This window comes from Stegostoma tigrinum, chromosome 3 (genome assembly GCF_030684315.1).
Source record: "Stegostoma tigrinum isolate sSteTig4 chromosome 3, sSteTig4.hap1, whole genome shotgun sequence".
NCBI lineage: Eukaryota > Metazoa > Chordata > Chondrichthyes > Orectolobiformes > Stegostomatidae > Stegostoma > Stegostoma tigrinum.
In genome coordinates, this window is record NC_081356.1 from 97,832,255 (window position 1) to 97,847,332 (window position 15,078).

Below are 15,078 nucleotides of genomic sequence, written 5' to 3' on the forward strand. Positions count from 1 at the left end.
TCTTTAACTAATGAGTTTAAAGGATTAAGGGGGAAAGAAGCTGAGACGAGGAAAAATGAGAATCAAATCAGTTACAGTGAAAAGAAAATGAAAACAGGGAAAGATAAACCAAATGTGCCAGCCATAATTTTGGGCCAAAGGAGTTGATTAGCATTGGATTAGCAATTAAGATGAGTCATAAGGTGCATGATATCTTAATTACTGGGTTTTAACATTCCACAGTGAATTTATCGGGCCATTCATGTGCAAATGCAATAGATTCTTAGAACCAAAACGCTGAGGAAAAGAGACAAGTTTGTGTGAAGCATTTGGCAGTGGTGTAAAACAAATAGCAAGACCTGGGGATGACACATTTCTTGGTACACTGAACCTGAATCTGATCTGAAATTAGAAATAGCATGTGCCAACAATACATAGTGCATTGGACAACAGGATCCATAATACGCTGCAGGCAGGTTCAATTAGTGAAGAAGATAACAAGGTGTTGAGCTGGATGAACACAGCAGACAAAGCAGCATCAGAGGAGCAGGAACGCTGATGTTTCAGACCTAGACCCTTCTTCTAGGCCCGAAACGTCAGCCTTCCCGCTCCTCTGGTGCTGCTTGGCCTGCTGCATTCATCCAGCACTACACCTTGTTATCTCAGATTCTTCAGCATCTGCAGTTCCTACTGTCTCTGAATCAATTATTGAAGATTCGGACCTCTGGCCCTCTGGTCAATCCGACTGGCTGGCAACTTAAAAAGCCCCAATAATACCACAACTCCATAGTGAATACTGCCAGGACTGCAATCAGTGGCACAATGAAGAACCCACGGAGCCCTAGATCTAGGTAGGCAAGGGGCATTGGCCAGGGAAGGTTTGGCAACATTAAGGGGGGGGGGCAAGGGTGATTTATTCATGGATTAGTCTTCAAATCTAAAGAATGACAAACTTCTGGTGAAAGAATTGATTAAAAGACACATTAGAACATCCAAGAACTCAAAGGAGAACTGAAATATTCATTACTGTTGAGAATATAAGACACCGCTTAAATGACTGTGGTCTCAAGTTAAAATCTTAACCTTCAAGGATACCGTAAAGTTTAGACGTATATTCGTTTCATCTTTCTCTTCTGCTAGACACTAATCACTCCTAACTTTGTACATGTTTGCACATATGCTTGATACTGTATCCTAATGAATATCTCTTTATTTCGTATAAGGAAACATTATAATTGGTGCCTCATAGATAGACATCGGGTATTTTTTTTATTGGGGAGTAAGGTAGTAATAATGTTATTAGTATTAATAGCAGTGTTAAAATGAAGTGCATGATACTCCTAAAAAGAGGGCTACAGTTCCACTTGATTCCAAGTTGTAACATTACATAATAACCCATACTTCAACACAGAGAACAGAGATGAGGGAAATTGAGAATCTAGACAAGACAACTGAACTAAAATGGAAACTAACAAACCCAAGGCTGAAGACTGAGATTTTAAAAAAGGCCCTGCATGAGCTGAAGAATCATAAATGCTTGCTGAAAATTCTATACTTCTGAGAAGTTCTTTAGGTAACCAAGATGAGATTTTCCCTTGTATACATTCAAATAAAATCTTTGCTTGCATCAACCGCACTGACTCAGAGTGGTCATTTTTCACCAAACAAAGAGACGTCTAGACTCAGGCTAAAAAGAACATAAATGTTTGTGGGCAGTTAGCTGAGTAGGCTAAAAACAGGGCAGCTAAATCACCTCACCTTAACACACTGTCCCAATAAATTCCTGCATACCTGATTCTTTTTTCTCTTCCTTCCCGCCATATATTTATTCTGCGACATTTTAAATGCCGTTCCTTTGAAGTATCCTGCAATCCTAAGGCAGAATCTTACATTCAAATGTCAACTGACTTACTTTTCTCCACAGAAGCTACTTGGATATTTCCAGATTTTTGTGTTTTGTTGCTGAAAGCTGAGATACCTTATTGGTTGGTCGACGGTTACTGTCATTCATGTCATTTAATTAGTTCAGTTGTGTCAATTCAAATCCAATTCAGGCCTCAGAAGCAAATCAGTAAAAAGCTCAGCTAAACTATTATTCCTACAAGTCAAACCTAATTGATAAAAGCAAAGAACTGAGACTGTTAGAGATTGGAAACAAAAACACAGAATGCTGGAGAAACTCAACAAGTATGGCAACATCTTTGGAGAAAGAACCAGAGCTAACATGTTAATAAACTTAAAATGGTGACTCTGTTTCTTGTTGCACAGCTGCCACTAAACCTAATTTATAAGGTGTCGCTACAATTTTCATCAATGTCAAGTCTAAGCTATGTTACATGTACATACATGGACTAAGATCAATTCTACTTGCACTTTGTTTTTATTAAACATTTCATTTGGCAAATCTTTCCAAACAGGAACTAAAAATTCTCCATTGAAGGAAATAATAGTTTGAATGCACAATCACTTTCAGTGCTCAGATTGGCCTGCTGGGATCACTTGTCAAGAATATTTATATTAGGGTAGAATTCCCGTTTTCCACCCATTTCCCATTATGTGGCTCCTGATGGCAAAGACTCTGCCCCAGCAATGTTCATTCAGAAACTGTAATTTCAAGTAAAAGCTATTTGCAAATGTAAGTTACCAAAACTAACATGATCTTTTTCACTAAATATTCCGAACATTGTACTTTACTTTGTATCAATAATTGACTTTAAAAATCTGGTGAGGAAAGAACAGTCGGACAGATATTTCATACCTGGTACATGAACAGTCTCACCATCCTCTGGTACACCCGTAATCATTGGTTCAGCTGTTTTACTGTGCTCCCGAGATTCGATTTCAGAGGTGGTCTTTGAGTGAGCTGTTGACACCAATGTAGTTTCAGTAGTTTTGTTATCAATTTGTACCAAATGAAAGATAATTTTACCCGAATCATCAGTACTCTTTATCAATAGTTGAGGTGTTTGTGTAGACCTTCCATCTTCTGATCTGTCCAGGGGTGACGGAGGAGGTTCATCTGTGTGAATGTCGGTGCCATCTGTTAGAGACCCTCCTACAAAAGGTGAAGTAGGTATTGATGGAGGAGTCTTTAATTCACTTATTTTTGCATGTGTCACTACTGTTGTATCTTTGAGATCTTGCTTCACAAATAGTTCCAGCTGCTGTGAAGTGTTCTCATGTAAAGAGGATGATATTGTTGTGACTTTAACAGATTCTTTAATATCCTTTTCAGGATCCTTTTGTTCTGTAGCTGGCCTTAAAGATGTTGCACTGATTGAAGTGTCTTTAGAAATTTCAACGTAATTTTTCTGTGCTGGTGATGCATCTACTTCTCCAGGCATGGCAGTATCTGTGTCTGGTGGCAATACAGTCCCTGTAATGTGTTCTGAGGCATGTATGTGAATATCATATAAAGGAGTTTCACCCACTGTGCTCGGGGAAGTGGTTGTTTGTGGCACAGGTGATTCTTTTTCAAATATTTTGATTGGCGTTGAGACCGTAGCAGAACTTCCTGCTAATTGTAATTTTGAACTCAAATCTAACAAAGACATTGTATTAGACACAGTCTCCTCAGTTCTCTTGTCCATTGTGGATGAAAATTCTTGCTGACTAACAATTGTTTGTGTCATTATTTGACTTACTCCAATTTCTTCTTTTGTAGAAACATAGTCAAAGATCGATGGTGAAGGCAAACTTTCTGGCTCTTCTAATTTAATTTGCTGTGTTGTTGGTTCCAGTGTTGCAATCCTCACCAATTCTTTTTCATGCTTCTGGTGTGGCAATTCTATTGATATACCTTCTTCTATAGAAGAGGAAGTAAAGTTATTAGCAGATACATATTCTGTATGCAGCTCTGTTAAAGTCACAGCTTGCTTTTCAATAGAAGTTGCTTTTGTTGTGTTAACAATATCAAAACCAAGTTCAGATGAAGTCTGTGTTTGGGCAGTCTTATCCAGTGAATGGGTATATGCTCTATCTTCAATATTTACAAAATCATCTCCAGAAAATTCCTCTTGTAATAAACTGGATGCTGTTGAGCCTTCAATGTCCTTATGTTCTGTCATAGGATGAATATATCCTTCACTGACAGGGGCCTTTGAATCATTGACTATTTGATAAGTTGGTGATTTTTCTGAAGGCGTGCTTTGACCATCTATATACTCGATAGAAGTTTGCACAGTTGAGGTGTATATGTCACCATCTTCTTCAACAGGAATTATTTTTGACACATTTTTCCTTATACCATCCATGGATGAAACAGATACATGTTGAGGTAAAACTGTGGTCTTAAATAATGGCAACATGTCCTTTGTCACCTCTGGTTCAGACACATCTTTCCCAATTCTATCCAAGGAAACTGTTATGGCAGCTGTGCTGATGACAACTTTTGGCTCAAGTGTTACTGGGATTAAAGATGAAGGCAGATCACCAGATCCAGTAATATCTGTCTCAATATCACTCGATGCATAAGAGGCAATATGCTCCAGTTGCTCAGTTTGGATAATTTCTAATCTTTTTGTAGTGTTATGAGTTGGCAGATGAGTTGGACCCACTTCATCAATTTTATCCACATTTATACTTTCAATTTCTCCTTTTGCATCTTCTAATTTTTTGTCAACATCAATTATAAAATCTGATACTGTAGTGGTTCCAAATTTCTGTTCTTCTATAATACTAATTCCATTTTCCTTACCATTCATATAAATCACACTAAAGTTTTGAGGTGCTAGAGAACTGTCTGTAATTTTATCTTCAGATAATTCGTCATCTCCCCCATCCCAAACAAAACCCGTGGTTTCTAATGTCTTCTCATCAGGTGTTGTAGTTCCCTCTTGGGTTTCTTGCAGCTCTGCTTTAACCGTTTTTAACAATGATTCAATTTTTTTATGATCCTCTTCACTTCTGACAGCACTAGAAATTATTTTTTGTGTATAATTCATTTCATCACCTGTTTGGATTCTTGTCCGATCAACCAACCTAGGTTGAAATTTATCCTTCATGCTGTCTGTTGAAACAAGAGTTGGGGTGGTTACCAGTGGGATTTCTTTTATATGCATACTACTGACAAATATTTTTGGCTGTTTTGGTGAGAACTCTTCACCAATCAGAGCAGAGGTAGGAGAAAACTCTTTGGCAAACTGCACCTTCGTTAACTCGCTAGAGCCTTCTTCTACAAAAGAAAGGACTGTTTGTTTGCTTGCTTCAGTAGTGGATATGAATGGTTCTCTGGGAGTTGGTAAAGGCTTAGGGTATTCAACAGATGGTTTTGATTGTGGTTTATCAATAACCTCAGTTTTCTCTTGTCCTTTCAGCGTGGACATGTCAGTTTTTTCCTGATGCACAGCCCCCGTAACGGACTGAACCTCCCCTTCTTGTTGTGATTCCTCACTGTGGATAGCTTCAACAGAGCTTTGCTGCTCATGTAATGAAATTGTTGCATGTAAGCCAAGTTCCACAGTTTCTTCACTGCTTTGTATTGTGATGGCACTTGTTCTCTCAGTTGAGTCTTCTTCACTTTCACTGCCATCTCCAACACCAGGATGAACTGATGCCGAAATATGTTCTTGTTCAACTTCTTCACCAGAACTTTCTTTATCTGAAAGAGGAGGCTGTTTGTGGGAAACTTCCGTCAATTCTGTGGTTTCTTCAATTGCTACAGAGGTCCCTGAAGGCTTTATAATCACTTTTCCAGGCAAGCTGTACATTCCAGTCATTGATTTTGTTGATTCTGATGTAAATTCTTTAGACTTTTGTTCAACTGCTGGTGTAACAGTGACATGGGGAGCTTTGGCTGAGACTGAAAACAATGTGTCAACAGTTTGCACTTTGTCAACCAAAGTTATTGCTGGAGATTTGTCTGCTGCTTCAGTAAATATCTTTATCAATGATTTTTGTGTCTCTGCCTCTATCTTGGGTAAATCAGATGCTTCTGCCTCATGGCCAGCAGTAATAGCTGTATAAGGAGCTTCCTCTTCCAGTGATGTTTTGCTCGTCACTGAGACCGAATGGCTGTGTGTTTCTGGGGTGGAAACATCTGTAACTACTTGTTTGAAGGTAAATATGCCTTCACCAGAACCTTCTAAGTCTACAAACGGTACTGGTGTCTGCAAATCTTTCTCTGTTTTTATGCTTTTCTCAGTAGCTGGAGATTTATCTGAAGGCTCAGTATCCTTCACTGGCAGCTCCTCAGTCATGGTGATCACCTTTGTTGCTTCTGTTCTGGCGTGTTGAGACATTTCTTCAAATGCAGGCATAACAGTGACATAGGGAAAGGTCACATCCATTCTTTTTGTTGGGGCTAACAATAATGTACCAACGGATTCCTTGTCAGCAACTTGAGCTGTTGCGGGAGATTTGTCTGCCACTTCCGTAGGCACTTTGAGAAATATCTTTTCTGTTTCAGATCTAGGCATGGGTGATCCAGATGTGGTCAGTCCAGATCCTCCATCAAGTCCACCTGTAACCTCTGTATGAAGAGGATGTGAATCTAGCGGGATTTTATTTGTCACTGGAACTATGTGGCTACTCACCTCCGAGGCAGTAGGAACTGGAAAGTGGCTAACTGCATCTTTGATGCTAAATACTCCTTCACCAGAGGCCTCTATTTCCAGGAAAGAAGAAGTGGAAAGTTCAATATCTGCATCATGTGCTGCTGTAATATTAGTGTGGAGAATTTCTGCATCTAAAGACATTCTGCTCGTCACTGGAACCACTTGGCTGGTCAAAGTAGAAACATTTGCAATTGGACTATCTGGTTCTTTCAAGGTAAACATTTCTTCACCTGAACTCTCTATGTCAGCAGCCAGTGTTTGTTTCAGCAAGTCTAAATCCTTATCTATTTTTGTGGTCTTGTCAATCACTGTGTATTTCTCTGAAGGTTCCATCAACTTTTCTCCTGGCAGTTTTCCTGTCACTGTGGTCACATACATTCCGTCTTCCACAGGTTCTTGAGACCATTCCTTGGTTGGTTCTGAATGCACCTTTGCAAAGCGCGTTTCTGCTTCTGATGTTGTCCTCGGTAAACCAGGTGTATATGTTCCAACATCTGTATCATATAGACCTGTAACAGCTGTATGCACAGCTTCCACATCCAGTGAGGTTTTGCTTGTCACTGAAACTATGTGGCTGCTCATTTCTGGAACAGGTTTCACAGGTAGTTTCATGGTCAAAAACCCTTCACCAGAAGCCTCTATGTCTTTGAATGGAGTTTGTTTTTGAAAATCTGTAGCAATTTCTGTGACTTCATCAATTTCTGCAGATTTTTCAGTAGGCTCAGTAATTACCTTTCCTGACAGCACTTCAGTCTTGCGGATTATATCTGGAGCTTCAGGTGTGGATTGTAGCGGGATTTCTTCGATTGCTGGTGTAACAGGGACATGTGGAGCTGGCACATCCAATTCTTTTGCTGTGACTGAAACTAATGCATCAGCAGTTTTCTCCTCATCAACCAGAGATGTTGCTGGAGGTCTGTCTGCTCGTTCTGTGGACACGTTTACTGTCAGATCTACCATTTCTGACATTGTTTCTGGGACCCCTGTTGTGGGCAGTCCAGCCTCTCTCTCATGTACAGTGGTATGAAGAGATACCATCTCTAGTGAGATCGACTTTGTCACTGGAGCTACACGTGTGCTTGTTTCTGCAGTAGAAAGATCTGGAATAATTTTGACGGTTTCTTTGATGGTAAATAACCCATCACCAGAACTCTCACTATCTGTGAATGGACTTGGTTTATCTGCCCGTTCTGTAGGCACTGTTACTAATAATGTTCTCATTTCCAATTTTGTCTCCACTGATCCAGATGTGGATGTTTCTGCTGTTCTATCGTGTGGAGTTGTCCTAACAGTGTGAAGAGACTCACCTTCTAAAGGTGTTTTCCTTGTCACTGGAACCACATGGCTGGTCAACATGGAAACATCAGAAACTTGCCTGTCTGTTTCTTTGATGGTAAATATTTCTTCACCTGAAAACTCTACATCCACAAATTGTGTTAACTTCTGCAGATCCTGAACGGTTGATGTGATTTCCCCAGTTGCTGGAAATTCATGTATAGGCTCCATGTCCTTTTCTCGCTGCAGTTCAATGTCCTTCACCACTTTTAAAGCTTCAGTTATGGTTTCTTGCGACATTTCTTCAAATGCTCCTGCACCAGTGATACTGTGAAATGTTGTCTCCAATTCTCTTGGCGTGACAGAAACTAATGCATCAGCAGTTTTCTCCTCATCAACCAGAGGTGTGGCTGGAGGTCTGTCTGCTCGTTCTGTAGCCACTTTTACTGTCATTTTTTCCATTTCTGATTTTGTCTCTGGGACCCCTGTTGTGGGCAGTCCAGCCTCTCTGTCATGTGCAGTGGTATGAAGTGCTACCATCTCCAGTGAGACTGTCTTTGTCACTGGAGCTGCACGCGTGCTTGCTTCTGCAGTAGAAAGATCTGGAATAATTTTGACGGTTTCTTTGATGGTAAATAACCCATCACCAGAACTCTCACTATCTGTGAATGGACTTGATTTATCTGCCCGTTCTGTAGGCACTGTTACTAATAATGTTCTCATTTCCAATTTTGTCTCCACTGATCCAGATTTGGATGCTTCTGCTGTTTTATTGTGTGGAGTTGTCCTAACAGTGTGAAGAGACTCACCTTCTAAAGGTGTTTTCCTTGTCACTGGAACCACATGGCTGGTCAACATGGAAACATCAGAAACTTGCCTGTCTGTTTCTTTGATGGTAAATATTTCTTCACCTGAAAACTCTACATCCACAAATTGTGTTAACTTCTGCAGATCCTGAACGGTTGATGTGATTTCCCCAGTTGCTGGAAATTCATGTATAGGCTCCATGTCCTTTTCTCGCTGCAGTTCAATGTCCTTCACCACTTTTATAGCTTCAGTTATGGTTTCTTGGGACATTTCTTCAATTGCTCCTGCACCAGTGATACTGTGAAATGTTGTCTCTAATTCTCTTGGCGTGACTGAAACTATTGCATCAGCAGTTTTCTCCTCATCAACCAGAGGTGTGGCTGGAGGTCTGTCTGCTCGTTCTGTAGCCGCTTTTACTGTCATTTTTTCCATATCTGATTTTGTCTCTGGGAATCCCGTTGTGGTAAGTCCAGCTTCTTTGTCATGTCGAGCTGTAACAGCTGTAGGAAGAGATTCTGTCTCTCGTGAGATCGTCCTTGTCATTGCAGCTACATGACTGCTCGTTTCTGCAGTTGAAAGATCTGGAACCATTTTGACTGTTTCTTTGATGGTAAATAAGCCATCACCAGAACTCTCGCTATCTGCGAACAGAATTTGTTTCTGTGTGACTTTCACTGTTCCTGTGGTTTCAGCAATTGCTGGAGTTTGTTCAGATGTTTCCATTATTGTTCCTGAAAGCTCTTTGATGTCTGTGATCACTTTTACTGTGAATACTTGAGACTTTTCTTCGATTCCTGCTGTAACAATGGCATGGGGAGAGCCCACGTCCACATCTGTTGAGATTGATGTAACAGTGTCTATAGCTTGGACCTCATCAACCAGAGGTGCTGTTGAAGATTTGCCAGCTGGTTGTGTATGTATATCTACCATCTCTGATTGCATTCTAAGTAACGAAGATGTAGTCTGTTCAATATCTGCATCATGTGCTGCTGTAATATTAGTGTGGAGAATTTCTGCATCTAAAGACATTCTGCTCGTCACTGGAACCACTTGGCTGGTCAAAGTAGAAACATTTGCAACTGGACTATCTGGTTCTTTCAAGGTAAACATTTCTTCACCTGAACTCTCTATGTCAGCAGCCAGTGTTTGTTTCAGCAAGTCCAAATCCTTATCTATTTTTGTGGTCTTGTCAATCACTGTGTATTTCTCTGAAGGTTCCATTAACTTTTCCCCTGGCAGTTTTCCTGTCACTGTGGTCACATATATTCCGTCTTCCACAGGTTCTTGAGACCATTCCTTGGTTGGTTCTGAACGCACCTTTGCAAAGCGTGTTTCTGCTTCTGATATTGTCCTCGGTAAACCAGGTGTATATGTTCCAACATCTGTATCATATCGACCTGTAACAGCTGTATGCACAGCTTCCACATCCAGTGAGGTTTTGCTTGTCACTGAAACTATGTGGCTGCTCATTTCTGGAACAAGTTTCACAGGTAGTTTCATGGTCAAAAACCCTTCACCAGAAGCCTCTATGTCTTTGAATGGAGTTTGTTTTCGAAAATCTGTAGCAATTTCTGTGACTTCATCAATTTCTGCAGATTTTTCAGTAGGCTCAGTAATTACCTTTCCTGACAGCACCTCAGTCTTGCGGATTATATCTGGAGCTTCAGGTGTGGATTGTAGCGGGATTTCTTCAATTGCTGGTGTAACAGGGACATGTGGAGCTGGCACATCCAATTCTTTTGCTGTGACTGAAACTAATGCATCAGCAGTTTTCTCCTCATCAACCAGAGATGTTGCTGGAGGTCTGTCTGCTCGTTCTGTGGGCACGTTTACTGTCAGATCTACCATTTCTGACATTGTTTCTGGGACCCCTGGTGTGGTCAGTCCAGCCTCTCTGTCAATTGCAGCGGTATGAAGAAATTCTTTCTCTCGTGAGATCGCTTTTGTCACTGGAGCTACACGTGTGCTTGTTTCTGCAGTAGAAAGATCTGGAATAATTTTGACCGTTTCTTTGATGGTAAATAACCCATCACCAGAACTCTCACTATCTGTGAATGGAATTTGTTTCTGTGAATCTTTCTCTGTTCCTGTGGTTTCATCAAATCCTGGTGATTGTTCGGAAGTTTCCTTGATTGGTTCTGGCATCTCTTTGATCTCTGTGATCAATTTTATTGGTTCTGATGTAGATTCCTGAAACTTATCTTCAATTCCTGGTGTAGCAATGACTTGAGGAAATTGAAAATCTACTGCTTTTGTTGTGACTGATTCTAATTTATCAACAGTTACCTTCTCTTCAACCTTCATTGTAGCTGAAGATTTGTCTGCCTGTTCAATAGGCACTGTCACCAACAGCATTCCCATTTCTGATTTTGTCTCCAGTGATCCAGATGTGGATGTTTCTGCCATTCTATCACGTGATGTTGTCATAACAGTGTATAGAGATACTCCCTCTAAAGGTGTTTTCCTTGTCACTGGAACCACATGGCTGATCAATGTCGAAATATCAGCAACTTGCCTGTCTGTTTCTTTTACGGTAAATATTTCTTCACCTGAGCTCTCCACATCCACAAACTGTGTTAACTTCTGCAGATCCTGAGCGGTTGATGTGATTTCCTCAGTTTCCGGAAACTTATCGACAGGCTCCATGTCCTTTTCTGGCTGGTGTTTAGTTTCCTTCATCACTTTTGTAGCTTCGGTTGTGGTTTCTTGAGACATCGCTTTGATTGCTGGTGTTACAATGATATGGGGAACTGGCATTTCCGATTCTTTTGTTATGGCTGAAACCAGTGCATCAGCAGTTTTCTCCTCCTCAACCAGAGGTGTTGCTGGAGATTTGTTTGCTTGTTCCGTGGTCACTTTGACTGTCAATTTAACCACGTCTGACATTGTCTCTGAAAGCCCAGATGTAGTCAGACCAGCCTCTCTGTCACGTCTGGCTGTAACAGCTGTATGAAGAGATTCTATCTCTAGTGAAGTTGTCTCTGTCACTGGACCTACATGTGTAGTTGTTTCTGCAGTGGAAAGATCTGGAATAATTTTTACCGTTTCTTCGATAGCAAATAACCCATCACCAGAACTCTCACCATCTGTGAATGGAATTTGTTTCTGTGAATCTTTCTCTGTTCCTGTGGTTTCATCAAATCCTGGCGATTGTTCAGAAGTTTCCATGATGGGTCCTGGCATCTCTTTGATCTCTGTGATCAGTTTTATTGCTTCTGATGTGGATTCCTGAGTCTTTTCTTCAATTCCTGGTGTCACAGTAATTTGAGGAAATTGAAGATCTATTGCTTTTATTGTTGAATCCAATGTGTCAACAGTTACCTTCTCTTCAGCCTTAATTGTAGCTGAAGATCTTCCTTCCTGTTCTGTAGGTGCTGTCACCAGTAATGGTCCCATTTCCAATTTTGTCTTCAATAATCCATGTGTAGATGTTTCCACCATTCTGTCATGTGGAGTTGTCATAACAGTGTGATGAGATTCTCTTAAAGGCACTTTACTTGTCACTGGAACCACATGGCTGGTCATTATAACCACATCAGCAACTTGCCTGTCTGTTTCTTTGACGGTAAATATTTCTTCACCTGAACTCTCCATATCCACAAACTGTGTTAATTTCTGCAAATCCTGAGCAGTTGTGATTTCCTCAGTTGCTGGAGATTTATCGACAGGCTGAATGTCCTTTCCTGGCTGTTGTTCAATTTCCTTCATCACTTTTGTAGTTTTGGTTGTGGTTTCTTGAGACTTTTCTTCAATTGCTGGTGTGATTTTCCCTGCTTGTGTTGGGACTGAAACTAATACATCAACACGTTCTTCCTGATCAACCAGAGATGTTGCTGGAGATTTGTCTGCTCGCTCTGTATGTACTGTTGCAAATGCTTGTGTCTCCAGTGATTCAGATGTGGATATTCCAGCCTCTTCATCATGTGTAGCTGTAATGGCTGTCAGATGTGTTTCCCCATCCAGTAAGGTTTTGCTCGTCACTGTAAGTATGTGGCTACTCATTTCTAAAGTAGAAAGGTCTGGAACTGACCTGGCTGGTTCTTTACTGGTTAATGTTCCTACACCAGGGCTCTTAACCTCTGAAGATGGAGTGAATTGTGGTTCTGTTTCTCTCGGTTTTTCGGCAAGTTCAGTATGTATTTTCTCTGTCAGTTTTTCCATCCTAGTGGTTGGTTTCACTGTTGCCAGTGTGAGTACTCCTACCTCTCTGTCAGTTCCAGCTGCAACAACATCAGTCTGGCGTCCCTCAGTTCTGAATAATCCAATCGTACTGGATATAGTTACCGTAGCGTCCAACCCAGAACGAATTCTTTCACTACTGATATCCTCAGTGACTGTGTTTGGAGTAGATATAGACAAAGTACGTGCGTACATTTCCGTTGGGGTTGCAGTTTCTAGTTTTGGTCTTTTCTCTGAAACATCAGAACCTGTTTCTGGTTTCCTCAAAATAACTGTTTCCATTGTTGCTTTTTTGACAGCATCAGGAACTAGACCACTAATAGTTTCATGTTCTTCACTCGAACTCCTAATCTCTTTTTCAGTACTGAATATTTCCAGTGATTTGCTATCTTCAGCCTCAGTAGACTCCAATCTCTTTTCTGCTTTATGTATTGGAACAATGGTTTCTACTAAGGCCGAGATGTTTGACCCTTCTGTTGGTAAGTGCTCTGTTTTTGTAACTATTGTTGTGACCTCTGCTTCAGCTGTTTGTGAAACAGTTTCCTTTGATGCAGTTGTAACAGCCAAATGATATTTGTCTTTCAATGGATCTATTACAGAAAGCTCATCATCTTTCTCCTGAGTCCCTCTAGTTGAATGGACATAATCCTGTGTGACTGAAGAGATGATCCAGTCTTTGTCACCTTCTGCCCCAGAATAAACTTTAGTTACTTCTTTTGTACTGCCTAGAATTTCAGGTTCTTTATCAGTAGAAACTATTTCCATCCTCTCAGTAGAGGTTTCTTGTTTCTGTGCTACAGTAATTCCAGTTATTAAATGAGTCTCGCTATCCTCGTGTTTTTGTGTAATATCCATTTCTGGTATTGCTCTTATAGTAGGTGATACACTTTCCACTTGGCCACCCTTTGCTTCCTCCCCATTCGGTGTCTCACATGGGGGATCAAATTCCATTCGGCTCTTGCCACTTACAAAGCTGAGAGATGGAGGCACTTCCTCTTCTGTCCCTGCTGTTGGTGCTTGTGGTACAAATGAATGTTGAACCAAGTTACCACTGCCTTCTTTCCCATCATCATCCAACTCATGGATGTGAATGTGTAATATAGTGATCTTGGAATCCATTTGAGGTGAGACATCTTTAGTTGATTGATGATGTGGTAATGAAATTGATTCAGAAGAAATAATTTTTCCAGTTTCAAGTTCTTTGGGTTCATGTCCTGAAATTAAATCCACAAATATGTGTCAATGAAGGAGAAAGAAATGTAGGAAAAGCAGTAAACTACTTAGCTGCTCAAAATTTATCTGCCTTAGATCATGGCTCATCTGTATCTCGACACCTCTGAGCCACTTCAGTTGCAAATCCCTGAGCATCCTTAACTAACAAAAAAATTGCATGCAACATATTTTCCCAGAATGGACACTATTTACAGCAGACAAAAGATAAAAAAAATGTATATGCACTAAAGATGTATTTCAACTCAACAAAACAGTTAACATCCACTCTCTGGGTTGTTTCTCAGGGTAATGAATTGACTAATCAGTCAGCTTTTGCCTGGTTTAAAATTTAAACAAAGCTTGGCATATATATAGGTCTTTGTCAGTCATCAGTAACTGGTACATTCTCCATGGAAATGCTGCTATCAATTAGACGTATTCTCCTCTTGTAAGTATAAATGTCATTTTCCCTTTCCTTTGGTTTTTCTTGAAACGTGTCATGAATATTGCAAAATGAACAGCTTTGACAAAATGTCATCTTTTTTTCTGCAATACTCAAGTTCTGTACAATCAAACGAATATTTGTCACAAAAATCTACTGCTCTCCATTTTTACATTTTTATTTAGCCTACCCTCAGCTTTAAGCAAGACAACAGTTCCTGGCTCCCACATTCTGAAGTAATGTGTTTGTCTGGCTTGTAAAGAATATGAAAGAATGCTATTTTGCTCCATATATTTCAAAACTCGTCCCAAAATCTCCTCCTAAATGTCAATTATTTTAGGTAAACCAAAAAATGCATTGAACAGTACAGTGATTCTCATAATGAACGTTATTTTTAAAAAGAGCACCCAGTACCTTAATTACCCTCTCTGTGGTTTTTTTTTGCCCACCTCCAGTTCACAGATTATAAAGCCAATCATACACATATCTCTTTTGTCATAATGATTGAAGCAAAGTAGTTAAGCTGAAGAAGTAAACAGCAAATTTGTGCAGATGTTGGTAATCCAAAACAAAAACAGAAGAAGTAGGAAGCATTCAGCAGTTTAATAAAACTGTGCAGCAAATAGACAT

The 15,078-nt window shown here is 40.2% G+C and overlaps 1 protein-coding gene across 4 annotated transcripts in view; it reads right to left on the reverse strand.

The window, feature by feature from the left end:
- LOC125450757 (versican core protein-like) overlaps window positions 1–15,078 on the reverse strand; it is a 180,813-nt gene that overhangs the window by 42,031 nt on the left and 123,704 nt on the right. For all 4 annotated transcript variants that reach the window (XM_048526883.2, XM_048526882.2, XM_048526880.2 and 1 more), the window contains exon 9: window positions 2,738–14,008. In XM_048526883.2, the coding sequence (XP_048382840.2) occupies window positions 2,738–14,008 (11,271 nt within the window). The remainder of the gene's footprint in view (window positions 1–2,737; window positions 14,009–15,078) is intronic.